Raw genomic sequence first — 22,683 nt, forward strand, 5'->3', positions numbered from 1 at the left:
AGTATTTGAGGAACTAATGGTGTAAAAATTAATAATTTTATAGATTTTTAAAATTCACTCTGTAACTTGTGTCTATTTTATATCATGTGGATCAACTTATTTTTTTTAAAAAAAAGATGAGACTACTCAGGTTTCTCTGCACTAAAATTCTACATCAGCTTTGGAGGGGGCTGTTTATAAAGCAAAACATTATTAAATTCCCTGCGATATTGATTGTAGAAAACAGATAGAGAATTAAAACCCCATAGTTCAATTAGCTATTCACTAGTTAAAATATTTGACAGTAAGAAAATATATTTCCTTTTTCTTTCGCAGTTGATAAAAAGGCACTACACCATTCCACCCAGAATATATTTCTGCGGATCACCTTACAGTGCAATACTGTGCATGTCTGCTCAGAAATAAGCCCAGCAGAGCTCAATGGGACTTACTCCCAAGCAGGTGTGCACAGGATTGCAGCCTTGGTGCGTGTTTTTGGAAATATGGCATGGGAAGAAAATGCAAAGCTGCTAAAGGTTCCCGGGGTTGAACCAGGAACTGCAGGGGTCTGCTGCTGGGATGTAGTTTAGCAGCCAGTCTGGATGCTCTGTGTCGCCACCGTGGGCCATGACAGCCCATTGCAACTCACAGGGTAACACCAGCCCATCGGTAGTCAGAATGAAGCCTCTGGATTGGCCAGGCCTGGTATAGACACCAGGAGCCAGGTCAACAGAGCGGGGCGTGGGCAGCTTCCAATTTGGGCCACTGATCTTGGGATCCCTAAACTGGAGATCACACCTTCTGAGTCTGGGTTCCAGTATGGATGCCCTTGTGCATTGCAGGGGGCTGCACTAGATGACCCTCCATGACCCTGGCCTGGTACCGGCCCTGCAGCCAGATCCAATTTCTATTTTGAAAATCTTCATATCGCAAATCCCTAAAATAAATACTTTTTTTAAAAAAAGGAAGTACAAGTTGTGGGGGGGGGTTGCATTCTGGGTCATTGCATGTCTCAGCGGCCACACGTAAGCCTGTTCCACCCACTTCCGGGGCCAAAAACAATGTGTGGGTTGGCGGTCGCACATCAATCAGATGCGCACAAAATGGTCACCACCTGTACAGTATATTATCTTGATGTTTGAACTTGAGTTCCTTCACTGTGAAACATAGCCAGCTGAACGCAGAGTTCAGTTTTTCAAATAAAGTTTTCTACAAAATCTGGCTGCATTTAAACATTCTCTTTTTTAAAAAATATACATACATAGAGTCTATATAATTCACATTCTTTCTCATGTGTTCCCCTCACTCAGGTCAAGACTCACAGCTGAGTTTCTTCTTGCTCCCGGGGTGGGGTGGGGAATGTGAAAAGATGCCAACTTTTAAAGTTTAGGATGCTGCACAGGTTTCAGCCTGTGGAAAAAATGACGACTCTGAACCCGTCTTGCTGCTGCTGACCTGTGTGAGCTTGTGCATTAAGCGGCCATTTCTTCTTTCGAGTGTTCCCAAGATCAGATTCCTGCTCGTGAATGTGAATTCACTGGTTCGTACCTAGTGTCAGTATAGTAACTTGTATTAAAATGTGCTTGATTGTCACTTGCATTCAAGACTGCTTGCCGGTGGAGGCCAGGTAACTCCTGGCGAGAAAGAGTCAAGGGTTAAAATGTCCCTGCCTTCCAGAGGTGTGTAGTCTTGTTGCCAGGGCCCTTAAGCGGAGGCGTTTCTCCGATAACAAAATCCGATTTTGTTTGTTCGTATTCCCAAGGAGGGGGCATTTCATCTGAAGAATGTCCTGACATCATAGCAGCAAGGGTTGGGTCACCTGTTGCGGCAAAGGAATTGGAAGTCAGATTACAGTGATGTCTTAAATGAAAACCAACTACAGCTTGGGTCATCTTACATGACAATTTTGGTTCCTGCTTTCGAGGTACGTGAAACAAACGTGAAGATCGCCTATCCAGTGAAGTTATGAAAGGTCCATACTGTACTGCAAGGAGAGCTCTGAATGGCTTTTATTGTGGCGCCACCAAGTGGACATTTAACTGATTCTACTAATATATATATTCTAAACTGCAATCCTTTCTATACAGTACATACATTTTAGGGCACAATCCAGTCCACCATGGCCACAGCACTCAGGGGCTGAGAATTTCCAGGCGCTCAACAGAACCCTGTCTCCCACCTGTGTGCAGGTAACAGGCAGGTGGGATAGGACTGGGTACACTTCTAATACATCCACCCAGCCCTACCCCTTGCCTTGATAAGTGTTACTCATTCTCTAGCGCCAGGGGCTATTTGCACCAAATGGAGATGCACGCCTCCCATTCACACAAATGCTCTGGGGTTGCGGCGCTCATCTCGCTCTATAGGCCGAGGGAGCCAGAGTTTGTCCGCAGACAGCTTCCAGGTCATGTGGCCAGCATGAAAAGCCGCTTCTGGCAAACCAGAGCAGTGCACGGAAACGCCATTTATCTTCCCACTGTAGCGGTACCTATTTATCTACTTGCACTTTGATGTGCTTTCGAACTGCTAGGTGGGCAGGAGCTGGGACCGAGCAACGGGAGCTCACCCCGTTTCAGGATTCGAACCGCCAACCTTCTGATCGGCAAGCCCTAGGCTCTGTGGTTTAACCCACAGCGCCACCTGGGTCCCTTGCACACACACCTTATCAACCCCCAAACCTATTATCAACCCCAACAACTCAACAAATACAGCAGTTCAGGAGGAAGACAGGAGGAAGACACACACACACAGAGAGAGACACAGACACATGCAGACACACACACACACACAGAGACAGAGGGAGGGAGAGAGATATTTTAGCCTCATCAGTGGGCCTGCTCTGCTGTGTGGGGTAGGGCTGTCCCTTGCATTTGCGAGAAAAGCATGTCAGTTGTGTGACTGACATATATTTAAGAAAGTAGAGAAGCATAACCATATATAAATCTACATTCAAAACCTGCACTTCTTTTGCTTCAAAACAGAAAATATAAAGTTAATGCTAGAGATGACAAAAAGATCAAAAGGAGGCAGATAATGTAAAGAAGAGTTTGGACTGCCTTTGTTCCTATGGAATTGCTAGAATTACTGAATCAAAGGTGATCGATGAAGCGGATGTGATCAAGTGAACCCTGGGCCGTTAGGATCCCCAAACATCTAAAGGATTGCTCCTTGAGAAGTTCAAAAGAAAAGAGAGAAAGATGAAACCTCAAAAGTGAGGAAATAGCTGTCTGCAGACATGCTTAAAATATGACTTACATGTGTGTTGATTCTGGGAGGAAACTTTGAGACCGCTCTTCAGGACCATCTACTTGCAAAAAGGAATCTACAGATCTATTGCTGAGTCGAATGGGAGCGATCCGCTGGAAGTTGTTTGGAGAATAAGGTATCTGCACTCTGGCCCGTTGCGAAGGCACCACCATCTCTTCCCCGGAGAGCCAAGGCGAAAACCTCACCGTGGAGTTTTGTTCGACATCAGCTGAAAATACTGGATTATCAATGCCTATAAAAAGTTAGGGAGTGACGAATTCAGTTGTTAAGTAAACAGGCAATAAGTTCACTGGCATGCAACAGTCTCCACCCTGAAATTGGCTAGGAACACAGAATTGTGCTGGGCTGGTTCATCTTCATGTAGCTTAAGAAACTAAGATCTCCCTTATTGGAAAGAGAAAAGCTTCCAGCTTCCTTCACCCATTTCCTCTGTAGGACAATATTATGTCTACTGCATTGCAATATGCCAAGGATACTTTTCATTCAGAGTCCCATTCATGGAGGTTACAAACAGACCCCATAGAATGATCACAGAATCATGGAATTGTAGAGATGGAAGGGACCCCGAGGGTCATCTATTCCAACCCCCTGCAATGCAGGAATCTCAACTAGAGTAGATCATACATGACAATGGCCTTCCAACCTGTGCTTAAAAACCTCCAAGGAAAGAGAGTTCACCACATCTCTTAACAACACAGAACTTCATGGTAAACCCACATCAAAATTTTTGCTACCACTCGTAATATTTCTCTCTCCATTGTAGCCTGAAGCACTATTTCATCATCTCAGGAACAGAGTTGAAAGTGATTGCTGAAAAAAAACCCAGTTCTGCATTGTAATTGTAATTTCATGATGAATTTAAATACTTCCTGCAAAACCCTGTCCCCTCCAGAGAACTCTGAAAACTTAGTTTTGCAGTATGGAGAATGAGGTTTAATGTTTGTGGCTTTTTTACAGGGTTTCAAGCAATGAGACTGCATTTTAATTGGATTTCAAATTTAGGAAATTAATCAGATCTTGAACCTGTGCAAATTCTCATTTTAGCACCAGTTATGGTGTCCTTAATCCTCAGTCTGCTGTTGTAACTAGAGTTAACTATGTTAGATAGCATCATGATAAAAAAAAAATCAAGATATGCTTTCATAACATTGCAGAGGTGATATCGTGCCATTCATATCCTTACCACTCGTATCTGTGAAGTTCTGCTTGGTGACATTAGCAAGGAATTCTATTGCTTTCCCTGTCTGTAGATTGTCATAATCATTCTCCTCTGGTTCAGAAAACTCAATTTCTGGAAGAAAGCAATATTAATTTACAGTACAGTCTTATACAGTAGTGCAAACTGAGGCATTCTTAAAAAATAAAAAAATCCCCTCACCCACTTCTGGAAGTTTGGCTAATTAAACAATCTATGGGGGGTATTGTTTTTGTTTGTTACTATGTTATGTATTTTTGTATTTTTATATTGTAAACCACCCTGTGATCCTCAGATGAAGGGCATTATAGAATTTATTTATTTATTTATTTTAAACTGCTAACCTTGGCTTAGTTTGCACATAATGTTAATCCAATGCCTCAGCACAAGCCTGAACTGTGTGTGCTCTCAGGGAAGAGGCAAGAACTGTTTGGCTCTTCTGGGCCTTCTGCTGCTGCCCTGATTGTGTTGCCTGAATCTGGTCTCCTGGTTTAGCTTTCTCCAGACAGAGCTGCAGCCAAGGGTTGTGTTATGCAGGGCTGCCATACATCTGGGAAATCCCAGACATTACCAGGATTTCAAAGGCAGAATTGACGTCTAGAAGGAATTTCTGAAAGTGGCACTTTGTCCTAGATCTTAAAAGGTAAAGGTAAAGGGCCCCCTGACCATCAGGTCCAGTCGTGTCCGACTCTGGGGTTGCGGCGCTCATCTCGCTCTATAGGCTGAGGGAGCCGGCGTTTGTCCACAGACAGCTTCCAGGTCATGTGGCCAGCATGACAAAGCTGCTTCTGGCGAACCAGAGCAGCGCACGGAAACGCCGTTTACCTTCCCGCCGGAGCGGTCCCTATTTATCTACTTGCACTTTGATGTGCTTTCGAACTGCTAGGTGGGCAGGAGCTGGGACCAAGCAACAGGAGCTCACCCCGTTGCAGGGATTCGAACCGCCGACCTTCTGATCAGCAAGCCCTAGACTCTGTGGTTTAACCCACAGCGCCACCTGGGTCCCTACATCCTAGATCTTAGGCAAGTCAAAATCACATTTTGGGGGTTTGTCTAAAAAAAAAAGTTCAACAATTTCAGTGGTTTCCTGGTTTTTACTTTTTGAAATATGGCAACCCTATGTTACGGTTTGCAGATCCTAGCGTGCCTGGGAGAAGTACGGTAAGCCAAAGGCATAAATGGGGGCAAGAGCAGATTAGAGAATGAAGCAGTATTCACACAAAGTTGGAAAGGAGGGAAAGAAAGAAAAAGGGGGAACAGGCAGCGGGTGGACAGAGGGGCTGGCTGAATGTGAGAAGGGAGGGACAAGAGGAAGGTATGAGGCAAGAGGAATGGAGAGACTCATAGAATCATAGAATCATAGAGTTGGAAGAGACCACAAGGGCCATCCAGTCCAACCCCCTGCCAAGCAGGAAACACCATCAAAGGATTCTTGACATATGCCTGTCAAGCCTCTGCTTAAAGACCTCCGAAGAAGGAGACTCCACCACACTCCTTGGTAGCAAATTCCACTGCCGAACAGCTCTTACTGTCAGGAAGTTCTTCCTAATGTTTAGGTGGAATCTTCTTTCTTGTAGTTTGAATCCATTGCTCCGTGTCCGCTTCTCTGGAGCAGCAGAAAACAACCTTTCTCCCTCCTCTATATGACATCCTTTTATATATTTGAACATGGCTATCATATCACCCCCTTAACCTTCTCTTCTCCAGGCTAAACATACCCAGCTCCCTAAGCCGTTCCTCATAAGGCATTGTTTCCAGGCCTTTGACCATTTTGGTTGCCCTCTTCTAGACACATTCCAGCTTGTCAGTATCCTTCTTGAACTGCGGTGCCCAGAACTGGACACAGTACTCCATGTGAGGTCTGACCAGAGCAGAATACAGTGGTACTATTACTTCCCTAGATCTAGATGCTATACTCCTATTGATGCAGCCCAGAATTGCATTGGCTTTTTTAGCTGCTGCATCACACTGCTGACTCATGTCAAGTCTGTGGTCTACCAAGACTCCTAGATCCTTTTCACATGTACTGCTCTCAAGCCAGGTGTCTCCCATCCTGTATTTGTGCCTTTCATTTTTTTGCCCAAAACATCAAAAAAACCAAGATCATGGCCACTGGTCCCATCACCTCCTGGCAAATAGAAGGGGAAGAAATGGAGGCAGTGAGAGATTTTACTTTCTTGGGCTCCTTGATCACTGCAGATGGTGACAGCAGTCACGAAATTAAAAGACGCCTGCTTCTTGGGAGAAAAGCAATGACAAACCTAGACAGCATCTTAAAAAGCAGAGACATCACCTTGCCGACAAAGGTCCGTATAGTTAAAGCTATGGTTTTCCCAGTAGTGATGTATGGAAGTGAGAGCTGGACCATAAAGAAGGCTGATCGCCGAAGAATTGATGCTTTTGAATTATGGTGCTGGAGGAGACTCTTGAGAGTCCCATGGACTGCAAGAAGATCAAACCTATCCATTCTTAAGGAAATCAGCCCTGAGTGCTCCCTGGAAGGACAGATCGTGAAGCTGAGGCTCCAATACTTTGGCCACCTCATGAGAAGAGAAGAATCCTTGGAAAAGACCCTGATGTTGGGAAAGATTGAGGGCACTAGGAGAAGGGGACGACAGAGGACAAGATGGTTGGACAGTGTTCTCGAAGCTACGAACATGAGTTTGACCAAACTGCGGGAGGCAGTGCAAGACAGGAGTGCCTGGCGTGCTATGGTCCATGGGGTCACGAAGAGTCGGACACGACTAAACGACTAAACAACAACAATACTTTACATTTTTCCTTGTTAAAATTCATCAAGGGACTTGAGGGAGAAGTACGCAGGGTTGTTGACACACCACCTTATTCCTCTGCTTCATGCACATGCTCACACCCCAATCGTCTTTGCTTCCCTACCAGGCTCCCACAGAGCCCGGAAGCCTCCCCTGATTCATTCCAAGGCAAGTTCCCCCTGCTCCGCCTCAGAAGGACCACCTGGGCTGCAGAGCTGGTGGGCAGGAGGATGAGTGGGAGAGAAGAGGAAACTGAGTCAGGATGGTCAGACAGGAGGGGGGCTGGGAGGGGCACTGAAGGAAACTAGTGATTGCAGGTTAATGTTTTAAATTATCATGATTAACTGCAAATAGAGAGGAAGGGGATAAGAAAGGGAAATTTACACAAGAAGAAGTGAATATAAAAAGGAGCAGGGAGGAGGGATAAAAGAAACGGCGGGTTATGGGGGAGATGGGGAATAAGATGCAAGTTAGATGTGACAGGAGAGAAAATAACAGGAGATGAATAAAAATACTTTTAAGAGATATATATGGAAAGAGGGGGACACAAAAAATGAAAATCCTTCTCTAGTTAAGAACTTCTGCATGAGCAAATTCTATCTAAAGTGGAGAGTCTGAATCAGTCAAAGGAAAGCTGAATTACAGAATTCCCTGCCAAACTTGTTGTGGCAAAATTTTCCAATTTTTGGCCATCTCAAGTGGGCGCTGGGTGAAGAAAGTTTGAGAACCTCTACTTCTGGCAACTACAAGATACAAACCCAAATATATTTGCAAATGTGAGTCAAGTGTTCTTATTCCTAAACCTTTAAAAGGTACAGGGGGAAGGTATTACTATTTTAAGAGTACATTTACCTTTTTCCTTTATGGCTTCCGAAGAGAGATTTCCATTTGGAATGACATTGCTATTTCTCTGAAATAAACAAGCAAAATGACACACACATTTTGGTACATAGCATATACAAACAGAATAAGTTTGGAATCTTTTAGTGGGCCCAAAGATTCCAGTGGTGAAATAAAAAGTGAGTCTCCATGTGTCCCATAGCAGAAAAGCCTTGTGAAGCACCTTGCGCTACACCTTTTCTGTATTACCATTGTATAAGGAGCTCTCACCTATTTTCAATTTGTGTAATCAAAATTACATTGATTGCTCCAGGATCCAATAAATGGAGCCCATTTCTCCAGCAACAGAGCTGAATGAGAGACTCCTGTGACCTGGCTTGCATGACACTTGGGTTTGCCCAGGTCTGGCAGTTAGTGAGAAGAGAGCTTGACCACAGGCCAAACCTTGGTTCAGATCTAGTAAAAAGGGAAGAGGAAGCAAAGCGGCTGTGAGCTCCTCTCAGGGAGCCCACACCTTCAAGCAGTCTCAGTGTGCCATAGACTGGCCTACTGTGCCATGCAAACTAGGTCCATGTTGTCTTCTGGTAGTGCTTGTCACCTTGCCCATGTGTGCACTTTAAAGCCATTCCTTTATCACAGGCATCCCCAAACTTGGCCCTCCAGCTGTTTTGGGACTACAACTCCCATTATCCCTAGCTAACAGGACTTGTGGTCAGGGATAGTGGGAATTGTAGTCCCAAAACAGCTGGAGGGCCGAGTTTGGGGGTGACTGCCAGTGTCTACCTAGAACTAGTCTTAGCTGCAAGTTATATGATTGTGTCGGCATTCATGAAATCTCATCAACTTTATCAAGTGAGACTGTGGGAGAATCCATGTGCAGAGGGTTGTCACCGTTCACCGAAAAATAAGAGCCAAGGCTCGTTTCATCTGTTAACTGCTGCTCAGGCCAGTAGAGGTCACCATCCCCACTCTGAGACACAGCTTGGCCACCAATGGAAAGTGCAAGAAACTCTTAGACCAAAATCACCATCGCCACCCAAAGGGGGCATTACTACAGATAAGCACAATTCCTAGTTTACTCAGAGGTGGTCCCACTGAGTTCAGTGCTACTTCCCCTTGGAAAGCGTGTATAGGATTGCAGCTGCAGCCGTAAAGTTTTTATTATACCTTGAGACAATTGCACAGGTGGTGATTAAAAAATTCATGTCAATGGTGGTGATGATAACAATGCACATCCTTGTAGGTGCAGAGAATGTGGCTCCAGCTCCCAAACAAAGTCTTTCAAAATCTCAGTTATGCAGCAGCCTAAAGCTCCACTAAGTCAGCAACAGTACTCAGTGATCATATCTTCTGTTGGTCTTTCCACAGTTCTCTTAGTAACACCAAACAGGTTGGAAATGTACTGTGAGTGGAAAAAACAACCCTCACTCTCTATCATTGGAAATGCTGGACTTGTTGTTTCTCGCCTCCTTGTTGCAGAAGCAGGTTCCTTATGCGGCAGAACTCCTGAGTTCCATTGTGGACCCACCAAGAAATTAGTCACCCTAAGGGTCCTCATAGTTCCTCACCAGGGATTACTGGCTCCAGCATGGCAAGGCTAAAGCTCTCCATAACCGGCAGAGATGGCAAGCTTTTGCCATCACTGGATCTATCCCCCTCCTCGTGCCAGCTTTTGAGATAAGGAGACGGGAAACTGGATCAAACCAACAGATCAGATCCTGGCCTCCCCCACCGCTGTGGGCGACTCTGGCAGATGGGCAGGGCCACCTACCTCTCCCTCGCCTGATACGGTTATGATGTTGGGGGACCACTGCAGAGGGGCTTGCTGTCCAGGCCAGTCAGCTGACCCACAGCAACAGTGAGCCCCTTTGAAGTGGCCCTTTTGCAGGCACACTTTAGATTCAAAGTGGCCTGTGGCAGGGCTGGGGGAAGGGCCAGGATTTGGCCTGCTGGCCAGATCCAATTTCCCACCAATGTCTAAAAAGCTGGAGCAAGGGTTGGAGTTGCAATGAAGAAGCTGCTTCTGTTTGGATCACCGGCATTTCATGATCTCTGCAGGGTCTTGCACGAGGAAGGGCACAGTTTGCATGGCACTGACTCCTGCATTTACTTATTAACTTCATTACTTGCAGCATTTGTGTGGCACCCCATCACATAAAGATTGCTGGGCAGTTTCGAAGAGGTACCAGCATATTGCATGTATGGTGCAAAGCAGCTTAGCACAGTGGCTCCCCCAGTTCATTTTCCAGCCACTTCTCCTTCACGGCTGGAAAATACTTTTTCTTACATGTTTTTTTTTTCCTTTTGGCAACGTTGTAGCTTTACATCCGGAAAATTCAGCATACACGAATTCCACATGTGCAATTTTGCAAAGAACTCAAAAGATTGTTTCAGAATGACAGGGACAAATAAAGTCAAATGATTTGAAAAGAGCAGTAAAGTGAGGCAAGGGCCAGTGGGAGAGAGCGCAATAATCCTGAACGGCAGAATGATTTGTTTGTTTGTTTATTTTATAAAAGTATTTATACCCCACCTTTCCATTTAAAAGAAAACTCACAACACACTATTAAAACACACCAAAACATAAACAAACAAAAAAACTAAATAAATAAAATATACAGCAGCAATATGGTGTGTTTTTTTTTAAGGAAGGGAAAAAAATCAAGGCAAAAACAAACCACGCCAAAGCAAGCCAAGTAGAAGGAGAGAATTGAGATTACTTCTTTTTTTAAAGTCAACACAATCTCCCAGGCTCTGCCCCTATCCTGCCCCATCTGAGTCTCAGACCCAAATTATGTGTGACATTATATACGTCACTTAATGTTGCATGTTTGTTTTTCCAATAAAAAAAAGCAGGTGTGTTGTGTGTCTGTGTGAGACACACAGGGCTGGGACCATGCCCAGGAGGAGTTACAAACCTCCCCTCTCTCCACGCTGCTGCAACCCCAACATAAAATACCCCCCCCCCCGCCGCTATTTGGCATGGGATGGAAGGGATTCCATCCCGGCCAAGGAAGCTTGACTCCTGTGCCAGATAGAAGCTCTCTCTGTGTGCATCTTAGGGCTTCAACGCCTCTCGCTGCATGTCGTGGCCCAGTCCTGAAAGCCTTCCCTCATATCTACTATTTAATGTTTGAAAACAATCACACAACTCCCAGGGGCTGCATAAAACTCCTCGGGCCCACTCCCTTGTTCACTGCCTCTTGCACCAGCGAAGTGAGTCCCACCTGCTTGGTCTCCCACCCTCCTGCCTCAGAGGACGTTGATGGGAGCTGCTACCTGGCTGCCAGCAGCCAGGGAGGGAAACAAATGATGAGGCAAGAAACGCTGCCTGGATAACCCTGGCACCACAGGGACACACCGCTATTTCTGCTCCAGTGCTAGAATAGAATGTGGTTTCATTGTGAAAACCTTTTGCAAGCTGCTGTGTGAGACTCTGGGGGTGGGTTATAAATATTCTAAATTAATAAAGCATTTGACCCACCAGAAACCGGGCACCCTTAAGAGGGGATAGGCGCCTGGCCTCCACGTTCCCTCCCCCTGTTAGTGAGGCAATCTCAAGTGCTCTGCTCTTACTCTTTTTTGGCCTCGGTCTCTTTTGTGAATTTTGTTCTTCTTAGGGTGGCTCATGCCTAGTTTGGTGGTCTTGAACGACTCCAGGCGCCTCCTCATGGTCCTGTGGAAAATCTCTTTGTTTTGCTTATCCTCTTCGTTGGTAGATATTTCATGGCGGCTGTACACATGCTTGTGCTGTCGGCAAGACAAGAACGATCAGAAGGCCAAAATGGATGTGTGTAGAACAAGCACCTAGACACAAATCCTTGCCCCTTAATGCCTGTTTCTGACCCCTTGCTGCTGCTGCTCCCCACTGCACCCTGGACTTGAGGCATAAAACTAGAGAGAGAGTTCAGACAAAAGCTCTTTACCAAACTGAAAGTGTTTGTTAAAGAAGGTTGGTGCTTCAAGTCTGTGGGCAGGAGTCCTGCATTGCAAGGGGCTGGACTTAGATAACCCTCAGGAGCCCTTTCAACTCTACAATTCTATGAATGTCTGAAACAGTTAGGATTATGGAAAACAACCAAGTACCTCTCCCTGCCCCCCCCCCAAAAAAACAAGAGGACTACTCAAATTCCTAAAAGAGAGGGGAAAGCCCCCAGGATTCATGGTGGGACAGCAGTGGTTGGGAATCTTGAGGCCATTCACATATCGGTGGAGTACATGCAAGTAGGATCATCCCTAACCATTGGCCAGGGGCGGGAGAGCATGCAGGATGAAGATCATCCTCTGCGTGTCCTGCCCCCGCCTGTTGCGCCCAGCCGAGGCTCCCCCTTCCCTTGGTGAAGGCCGACTTGGGGGTGGAGAGCGGCTGTGATGCGCAAGGAAGCTCCTGCTTCTTCACAGCCAGCCCAGCGGTGAGAGAAGCATTGCCACCTGCTCTCCTGGACTGGGGCCTGCACCCCTGCCTGGATGCCACCGTATGTATGTACTGTACAAAATAAATCCCAAAGAAGAACACAGGTGGGGGCACTTTACGACCTCCATCCCAGAGCTGCTTTGGAGATCTCAAAGCGGAGTTGAGAGAGGAAGTGTGAGAGACTTCTGCCTTCTCTCCCCAAGCTTCCAGGTCTCATCTCTGAAAGCAGGGGAAGGTGAGCACAGGAGTCTCCTTCCAACACAAAACACACATCTTCCCACTTATCATGAGACTTAGGAGAGTTGGGTCTTCCAAAATGGCTCTCAGGTTTGGATCCAAAGAGCCACGAGCAGAAGAAATATAGCAGCTAGTGCTGTCTTGCAAACCATTCTGAAAAAGAGTACAGTGGTACCTCTACATACGAATAACTCTACTTACGAATGTTTCTGCTTACGAATGGAGCTCCGTCCGCCATCTTGGATGCGGTTTAGATAGGATTTTTTCTACTTACGAATTTTTAGATAGGGTTGCTTCGACTTACGAATTTTTTCTCCCAATGCATTCTTATGGGATTCGACTTACAATTTTTTTTCGACTTACAAATGTGCGTTCGGAACGCATTGAATTCGTAAGTAGAGGTACCACTGTAACTGGTGGGGTTTATAGCACTTCTCATGCTCTTGGTTTCACAAGAGGATGTTCATGCTCTTGCCCATGGCAGAAGAGATACTTCCTGGTTGCAGAATTATATAATAGCTCTTGCTGTGAGCTACAGCTACTCATAATGAGAGACCAAAGTCCATTTTGCTACTATTCTATTTCTCCCAGAATATCCGAATATTGCATTGTTAGCGTCTCCTATTCTGGCATTGGGGTGTTCTTATGATCTCACCTCTTGCCTGGGCTTGTACAGATACTGTTGTAGAGTATGGTGGGTGAACATATCTTCTGCATCTCGGATGCTTTTTCTTCTCTGCTCCAGGGCTTGCATATCAAGACACACAGAACTGGCAGTTTCTCTCCTAAAGCAAAATAGACAGATATATATTCATTCTTCCATTCTTCCTCCCTCCCACGTCTCTCTATTGCAGGCATCCCCAAACTTTGGCCTTCCAGGTGTTTTGGACTACAATTCCCATCATCCCTGACCACTGGTCCTCTTAGCTAGGGATCATGGGAGTTGTAGGCCAAAACATCTGGAGGGCCACAGTTTGGGGGTGCCTGCTCTATTGCTTTCTGTTCAACAAACAACAAAACCAGCGAATCTAGAAACATTAAAACACAGACATAATTGAATCCACACAAAACAATTCCTTGATTCAAATCTGTTGTCAGTTTAGAAGAGGCATTTGCAGGGAGTTTCCATCTCTCAGAGGAAGCTGGCGAGGGAGAAGCTCCTGGTGGCTCCTTATTACTCTGAGCGCGCACACCTGGACTTGGCACTTTCTGTTCACCAGAAAGGAATAGATGTGGAACGTGAGCTATTCTCCCAAGGTTGTGTAGGCATGCTTCTAGTTTCTTATTGCGACCACAGAGTTGGAAGACAGCAGAAGTGTCTTGGTCTAAGGTATGTTTGAATGGTCCCCATCCCAGAAATTGTTCCTATATAGAAAACTAGCAGCACATGGGCAGGCAGGAATTTATTGCATGAGAGTTCAAACAGGCAATCCCACACCTGTAGTCTATATTCTAGGTAAAGGTAAAGGGGCCCCTGACCATCAGGTCCAGTCGTGTCCGACTCTGGGGTTGCGGCGCTCATCTCGCTCTATAGGCCGAGGGAGCCGGCATTTGTCCGCAGACAGCTTCCGGGTCCTGTGGCCAGCAAGGGCGTACCCACCGCGGGGCAGGGAGGGGCCGCTGCCCTACTCTAGAGGCAGGGCCGGTCGGGCAGCTGCGGGCAAGAGTGGCGCTGCCGGCGGGGCTGGTGGGCAGAGGCGGAGGACAGCCCAGCGGAGCGCGAGTTCGGCGCCCGCAGCAGTCTCTTGTGCCCGAGCCGTGCGGAGTCCACACAGCCGCGCTGTGTGGGAGGAGGCAAGGGCTGACGCTCCCGACGTTCGGTAGACCTTTGCGCATGCGCAAAGCGGGGCGCATGCGCACAGCGCGGCTGTGGACTCCGGCGGCCGCCGTGCAGGGCGCATGCGCACAGCGCGGCTGTGCTCAAAGGTCTCCCGAACGTCGGGAGTCGTTCAGCGCCTGCCAGACCGCTGCAGCAACGGAGCCTCGGATAGCTTCGCGGAGGCCGGGGCTTTGCTCCAGACCTCCGCGGAGGCCCCGATCCAAGCCTGGTTCCCTTCTCTCCCCCCCCCGCCCACCCCCAGACTTCCCTCTTCTCCTCTAGGCGGCCGCTGGTTTTCTCCCCTTCGCCGCCGTCGCTTCAGGTTTATTTTGATTTCACCTGGGCTCTGTAGCCCCGCCCACATTCCAACTTTGTGGCCCCTCCCCTCCCGCGCCTTGGCCCCGCCCCTTGCCCCCCCCTAGTTTTGATCCTGGGTACGCCCCTGGTGGCCAGCATGACAAAGCTGCTTCTGGTGAACCAGAGCAGCGCACGGAAACGCCGTTTACCTTCCCGCCGGAGCGGTCCCTATTTATCTACTTGCACTATGAGGTGCTTTTGAACTGCTAGGTGGGCAGGAGCTGGGACCGAGCAACAGGAGCTCACCCCATTGCAGGGATTCGAACCGCCGACCTTCTGATCAGCAAGCCCTAGACTCTGTGGTTTAACCCACAGCGCCACCTGGGTCCCTAGTCTATATTCTAATACACCACAATTTACCTGAGAGTAAGCCCCTTGAAAACAATGGGACTAGTTTCTGAGTAGACATGCCTCAAAATGCTGCAGAGCTAAACGTACTGAGGAGTAAGCTCTGTTAAACACAGTGGGAGTAGACATACATAGGATTGTGCTGCATAACTCCTTCAGATTGCAAACCCCTGGGGACAGAACTATTGACATTCAGAAAGACTGCTATAAGATGCTCCGAGCCCATGGAATAGGGCAGGCTACAAATCAAATAAATAGTAGCAGGAAAGCCAAGTCAACCACTTCCCAGTCCCATCAATCTCAATGGGAGAGTTAAGTGGTTTATGGAATCTGTCACATTAAAAGCACTGGGACTTTAAATACTTAACTCTGGCTGGACTGTACCCAAAAGGTTCCTTTTCACATTTCTCTCCCTACTGGACTTGTGATGCATTAGCTTTTGAGCTATTGGCGGACATAAAACTGGATTCATAAAGTACGGGGCAAAACTTGTGGCCTTACTTACAGCAACTGGGAAACAGAGGGCTCTCCATTCATTTGATTAATAATGCTGAAGTCCACATTGGCCGTGTTGTCAATACTTGCTGAGCGGATAAATGCCAGAGAACCTCTTCGCTCTCCCTGTTTAACAAAGAATACAACATACACACTCAAACACATGGTACTATGGGGCTTTCAAGTAGAGAGCAAGTTTTATTTTTTACTATGGCTCATGAGCTACTGAAGTACCAAGAAGCATCATGAAAACATGGAAATAGTTTCATAGGGTTTCTCTGAGCTAAAAGCAATAAAAAATAGTAGTCATACCTCTGGAGAAACGTTTTCGCTAACTACCGTGTTTCCCCCTTTTTAAGACGTAGTCATAATATAAGACGTAGCAGGATTTTCAAGCATTTGAGAAATATAAGCCACACCCCGAAAATAAGCCATACCTAAGACGGCCCTGGATAGAGCTCCTGAGGGTGGCCAGCCTCGCTATCGCCACCTCCGCCACTGCTGCCACCCCGCACGCTCTTCGTCCCCCTGTTGTTGTTTTAGTTATTTAGTTTTTGCGCGCCTGCCGCATTCGCAGAGCGCGAGAGAGTTTTTAATCTCTGCCGAAGCGGGCCCTCCCCCCGCTCCCTCTTCCGAAACCACCACCGAAACCTCCGAGCCGGGTCCGCAGCATGGTGGTAGCGGCGGAGGCGGTGGGTTTGTCAGGGGGCTGTGAAGGGAGGACGCGAAGGGGGAGGGAAGCCCCCCCCCGTGCTGCTGCCGGGCATGTGCGGAGCCCCAGGAAAATGGCAGAGGCGGTGTGAATCCAAGCGATGGGGGCAGCTAACAGACACACGAGCCCAGTGAGTGCCGGTTGGGGGCTCCCGGGCCCGAGGTTCTGCCTTCCGCTGCGGCTGCCGAGGAGCCTTGCAAGGGAGGAAAGGAGGCGAAGCCGGAGCCACCTCCCCCTCCACCGCCTCCTCCTCCTCCCCCTTTGCCTCTTCTCCCCGCTGCAGCGTCTCCCGGGTCCCGCATGCTGAAGCGCGGGCAGATGAAGGTTCGCTCCGCATAGGATCGGCCTGCCTCTTTCTCTTTTTTTGCCCAGCTGAGGAGACCTGCCGCCCCGCCGCCGGAATCGGCGGCTGCAGAGCGGAGCGCTCCGCAGCGCCGAGCGCCCGGCAGTGCTGGGCAGAGCAAAGAGCCAGCGACCTGTTGCCTCGGTGCCTGGAACCTGCTGCTGCTACAGCGCCTCGCAGAGCGCCCAGCAGCACCATGCAGAGCACCCAGCAGCACCCCGAGCCCTCGGCCGGCCCGGCCAAGGAGGCCTTAAGGTACCATAAAAACATAATTTAAAAAATAAGACATCCCCTGAAAATAAGACACCGTGTGTTTTTTTGAGGGAAAAAAGTTATAAGACGGTGTCTTAAAAAAGGGGAAACACGGTAGAACACGTCCCGGTAGATTATATACACTGGAGGTTTGCAGGATGTAAATTGGGATCTACTTGATCTCTGATCTCTTACAATAGATTGGCAAGGATTCTGACTCCCGTTAGTTTAATGGCAGCAAGTAAAAGCAAAAATCAATTTTTGCCATGGCTGGCCTTATACTATCTGCTTATCTGACTGACTAATGGATTGTCTCACAACCCCAGGGTTCTTCACCTTTAAAATCTGAGTTTTAGAATATTGCATTAGAATCTCTGAGCTGCAGCAATTCAGATGTAGTTTTGTATTTAAGCAATGCATGATATTTTAGACTAGAGTATGGCTCAAGGGTTGAGGTAGGTAACTGGTTCAATCTCTGGAACACAATTTTGTGTGCATCTGCCACTGGCTGGTAAAAAATAAAGCATACCCCACAAACTTGAAATAAGCCCACCTCTGCTCTACGTATCAAGGCAGGTACTGAAGTGGATTCTTCAGAAGTGATGGACTTTAAGATCCAGCCATACAAAGAGTCAAAGTTTGGAGAACCAAACAATACACACCTGACCAAAAATAACCACATCGTGCTATGAACCGTAATCTTTTGTTCCTAAACCTGTTGACTCTTATGTTGCTTGTGCCAACAAAACAGATTCACTATGATCTCTGTATTATCTCCAAGATCACAGATATAACCTAGCCAAGAGCTAAGCAATGTTAGATCCCATTCATTACAACAGAAGAGAGTTCAACATACTTATATTTATCCTTGAAATGAATGGGATGAAAAAATGCTTAACTTGGGCCTGATTATGTATGCTAAAGTGCTAATATATCACCAACAGGCAGAAACAAACCTAAAATAGACATGTTTCATCCTGAAATATGAAATATATTTAGAATTACCTCAGCCACGTAGCTAATGGCATCCTTCAAGTTGAGCTCACGGAAAACTTTAACAATTCGGTCTCTACTTTTCTGAGCAGATCTTCTCATCAGTACTTTGCTGAGGATTTGCCTGTCAATATTAGTCCACCTGATGATTCAAACACAACATATGTATCAGCTATTAATTAAATGGGGCATTAGGTAATCAAGCATTAGGTAATCAAGGTGGGCACCCCATCCCAGGGTGTGGAGACAATAACAATATAACTTGAAGACATCCAATTCTTTTCTTGTGATGTGGCTCACAATGGGCAATTTAGAGGAAATGAGGCATTTTTCTTTGGGGCACGCAATGTACAGTCAGGCCAGAGAATCCTGTAGGCAAATCACCAAAGATAAAATTTCACTTTTTTGGGGGGGGGAGAAGAATCACTGTTGGGAGGTAAGGCTAGTGTTCCCATCTTTACCCCTTTTCTGAAGCAGGGAGCTAACCTCTTACCTCAGAAGATCTAAGACTTTTTACTACCTGAAATGCAGCCCCAAATACTGCCACTCCCCTTAGGGTCAACACTTATAAAACAAACTTCTGGAAGCCGCCCAAAGTGGCTGGGGAAACCCAGCCAGATGGGTGGGGTATAAATAATAAATTTATTATTATTATTATTCATTATTATTAACAAGCATCACTTTCCGCACCAGTTCCTGCCTTCATCTGTCCGCCTTCCCAGTGCCACCTTCAGCAGGTCACTGCAGCACTGGTTCCCAACACCAGCCCACCTGATGCTCAGCTTTTCATTGCAACCTGCATGTTCTTTAATGCTGCCTCCAATGTCCCACATCCCCTTCCTTCCAATGAAGGGGGGGGCAGTCATGCTGTCTGCTGTTCAGGACAGATTCACTCAACCACCCAACAGACGCCAAAGCCCAGCCAAGCCGATGGCCGCAATAGTAAGCAGTTGGGCCTGGCTGTCACCCTGAACTGGGGAGGCATGTCCCTCCCTCTCTTGGACCCCACTATGATACCTGGAGGCTATGGAAGAAGTGTTCAAGGTGTACAGCAAGGGAGCCCTTCCAAGTTATTTTGCCAAGGCATATGATGTTAAGAGAAGCTTGTTGCGTTAAGCCCAGAGGGGCTGGGGCAACCCAGTCAGATGGGCAGGGTACAAATCAAATCAAATCATGGTTTTAATGGCCTCACAAGTTTGCTTTTCCAAGGAGAGTAAAAAGCAAACTAATAAAATACTGTAAGTATTTGGCACTCATAAGAAGCACAACCCCAGAGTCGGACACGACTGGACCTGATGGTCAGGGGCCCCTTTACCTTTACCTTTTAAGAAGGGGGTTAAGATATGCAAATTTTGGAATTGTTTTAAACTGGCACAGTTAATGCAAAGAGCTGTAATTGTGATGTCAAAAGAGTGGGAAGAATTCCAGAAATTCCAAAGCTTACGAGAAAGTGTGCCGTTTCTCAACATTGACCTGTATCACCAAATATAAGTTTGATTGGCAGATGACCAGATGTCAGGCCATCCTATCGTGCTATTTTAGTCCACCTTTTCCATTTGTCAAACTGTTCCATTCTCGTAAGACAAAGGTGCCTGACTCCACTTACTTGTCTCTCAGGTAATTATGTCCTATTTGACCAGATATATCTTCAATGGCTGAAAGAATGTGGTCAAAGGCCTGTGAAAACAAAGACCACAAAAGGTGGTTGGGTAATTGCAGACTAACATATAACCGTTTAGATGCAGACAGAGGCCAGGTTTGGTCAACGTATACACACCAAAGATAAAGCACCACTGTGAGAGTCATTCTTGGTATCAGTTGTGCAAAAGACCAGAGTCTGACCTCTGTCCCAGAGCCTGGGACCCTGACTCTGCTCCCTCCACATGCTGTACTGTCAGTAGGATTGCTGATCCCAGGACTTGAGCAGTGCCCCCTACAGGCTGTGCCACTGCTGTGTGGGGCTACTCTCAGCAAAGCCAGGCCCTCCTGAGGGGCCAGCAGCCCCCCCTCCCCAACATGCAAGTTATTTGCAGCAGGAGCCCAAGTGGCCAACCTCAAAGACCTTGGTGGAAGGTGCTAGTCAGCCGCTTCAAAGCAATCAGTGCAGGAAGGGCTCCGCTTCCCAGGTGCAATTCACACCTCTACCACTGTTTAAAATCACAAGTTTTCCCTCTGTTTCCTTAATTCAAACTTCTTCTGTTGTTTAAATCCACTTTTTAAAAACTTTCCTTCTCTTTTGCTCCCTTCCCCCTTTATGCAAAGCCAGGAATGTGATGATGTAGTTACAAATTCTCCCATGGGGGCCTGTGCAATGACAGCTTTACATTTTTATGTATATAGGAAGATACATGTATGTGCATGTATGCACACACAAACAAACACACACTTCCCGCCACCATAACCACCGCAGGAAGCTTTTGCAGCTCAGAAAATACAAACATCATACCGGTAAGTTCAGTCTATCAAAAGCAGAGGGGAAGGTGAATCTTTACCTGATGCCAACGATGCGGTCTGGCAGACCTTCCACAGATGAGGAGCCACAACTGAAAAGGCCCTCTCACTTCTATACTAACAGTGATCTCATTTTCTGGGTGCCTGTCCCAGGCATAGGCAAACTCGGCCCTCCAGACTTCTGTAAACCATACTGATTGTGCCATTTTGGTCACATAAAGATAGGCCAGGCATAGGCAAACTCGGCCCTCCAGATGTTTTGGGACTACAACTCCCATCATCCCTGACCACTGGTCCTGTTAGCTAGGGATGGTGGCAGCTGTAGTCCCAAAACATCTGGAGGCCCGAGTTTGCCTATGCCTGGCCTATCCTTATGTGACCAAAATGGCACAATCAGTCTGGTTTACAGAAGTCCAAAAACAGATGTGGATGAAACATGGAATGCTAAGTGATTGTTTGCAGGGGGTGGGCAGAAGGGAGTATCCATGGCTGCCTGGAAGTCTGAATAGGAACACCCTGCACAGCAACATATTGTTACAAGTCCCACTTGTACAGTATACAGTAGCTAAAATGGGTTTCATCTGTTTATGAACATACAGTGGTACCTCTACTTACGAATTTAATGTGTTCCGAATGCACATTTGTAAGTCGAAAAAAATTGTAAGTCGAATCCCATAGGAATGCATTGGGAGAAAAAATTCGTAAGTAGAAGCAACCTTATCTAAAAATTCGTAAGTAGAAAAAATCCTATCTAAACCGCATCCAAGATGGCGGACGGAGCTCCATTCGTAAGTAGAAACATTTGTAAGTAGAGTTATTCGTAAGGAGAGGTACCACTGTACCTAGAATCACAGAATTGTAGTGTTGGGAGAGTTTACCCACTGCCTTGTGGGACATCTTCAGGAGAAGGAAAAGCTACGGAATACACCTGACACAAATCCAGAGTGGAGCCCCGAAGGCCTCTTTCTGGCAGCTTCTGCAGCCAAGCTAGTGCCAAATGTATTGCTCTGCTGTCCTTTCGACCACCTCAGTCAGGCTGAGGGGAAGGGTCTTGTTGTTTGGGCAGCCCAAGACCTCCCCACACACTGCCCAGGCTTGTGCCGTGGGGAGATCACTTTGGTGCTACTAACACAGCAGAAACAACATGGGAGGCAACCATTATGAGCTCCCGGTCTCTACAGGCACAGCAGGCGCTGTGATCATCACCCCTGGAGGAGCACTTCATTGTCTCTCAAGATAGATGTCAACAACAACAGAAGAGTTGGCTGCCCAGCCCCCTGCATGCTATCCCAACTCCAGTGCGCAGATGCCACCAACAGTGAGAGAGACCTGGGAGCACGGGGCCTTCTTACTGCTCGCTACCCAAACAAGCAAGGGCTAGAATTTACCAGGGTGGTATTATTACTGAGGTATTATTAGGAAGTGGCAGGGTCTTTGCTCACTGTACAAGACTCCAGACTTGACCTCACGGACCTCTATTTGTTCTGAGCATGAGACCTGCTTACCCTGCCATGGAGCTTCTCGTTCAGCTTGGGCTCTCGCTGCTCACTTTTCTTCACTTTCAACCACTGCACCAAAGGCTTGATTGTCAAACCCTGTGGAGGGAAAACCGACAAATTACTCCCACCTTAATTAAAAGCAACAAGAGAAGGTTGTGCATGCATTATAGATACTAAAAATCTCAAAGATGAAGGAAATATCACCAAACGTTTTCACCACGTACCACGGATAAGCAGATTGAGATCCGAGAGTAGGTGGATCTGTCACAGTGAGTTGTAACAAGTCAAGAGGGTGCGCTGGTGCAATCACATAATGCGCAAGCATCTCTGCTCATCTGCTAGGTCCTTTATTCTTAAATAAGCTGCTTGGGCTAAGGGTGGCTGGTCCTTCTAAATGGACATGTTCTATGCCACTCTGAAAATGTTAGGAATCATAGAATCATAGAGTTGGAAGAGACCACAAGGGCCATCCAGTCCAACCCCCTGCCAAGCAGGAAACACCATCAAAGCATTCTTGACATATGTCTGTCAAGCCTCTGCTTAAAGACCTCCAAAGAAGGAGACTCCACCACACTTCTTGGCAGCAAATTCCACCGTCGAATAGCTCTTACTGTCAGGAAGTTCTTCCTAATGTTTAGGTGGAATCTTCTTTCTTGGAGCTTGAATCCATTGCTCCGTGTCCACTTCTCTGGAGCAGCAGAAAACAACCTT

The 22,683-nt window shown here is 47.0% G+C and overlaps 1 protein-coding gene across 2 annotated transcripts in view; it reads right to left on the reverse strand.

The window, feature by feature from the left end:
* Positions 1-301: 301 nt before the first annotated feature.
* The window catches only part of SLC9A3 (solute carrier family 9 member A3), a 107,404-nt gene continuing 85,022 nt past the window's right edge, over positions 302-22,683 (reverse strand). Inside the window, exons 8-17 of one of the 2 annotated variants that reach the window (XM_035134704.3) lie at positions 21,979-22,068; positions 19,629-19,699; positions 18,035-18,164; positions 15,733-15,848; positions 13,359-13,488; positions 11,629-11,802; positions 8,065-8,122; positions 4,430-4,537; positions 3,235-3,478; positions 302-1,798 (exon numbers count right to left, since the gene is read on the reverse strand). In XM_035134704.3, coding sequence (XP_034990595.3) covers positions 1,795-1,798; positions 3,235-3,478; positions 4,430-4,537; positions 8,065-8,122; positions 11,629-11,802; positions 13,359-13,488; positions 15,733-15,848; positions 18,035-18,164; positions 19,629-19,699; positions 21,979-22,068 — 1,125 coding nt within the window. In that variant the 3' untranslated portion in view covers positions 302-1,794. Of the gene's footprint in view, positions 1,799-3,230; positions 3,479-4,429; positions 4,538-8,064; positions 8,123-11,628; positions 11,803-13,358; positions 13,489-15,732; positions 15,849-18,034; positions 18,165-19,628; positions 19,700-21,978; positions 22,069-22,683 lie in introns of those variants that run through there. The other variant, XM_035134706.3, reaches the window with a different exon arrangement.

Source organism: Zootoca vivipara, chromosome 12 (genome assembly GCF_965207765.1).
Source record: "Zootoca vivipara chromosome 12, rZooViv2.hap1.1, whole genome shotgun sequence".
Classification (NCBI taxonomy): domain Eukaryota; kingdom Metazoa; phylum Chordata; class Lepidosauria; order Squamata; family Lacertidae; genus Zootoca; species Zootoca vivipara.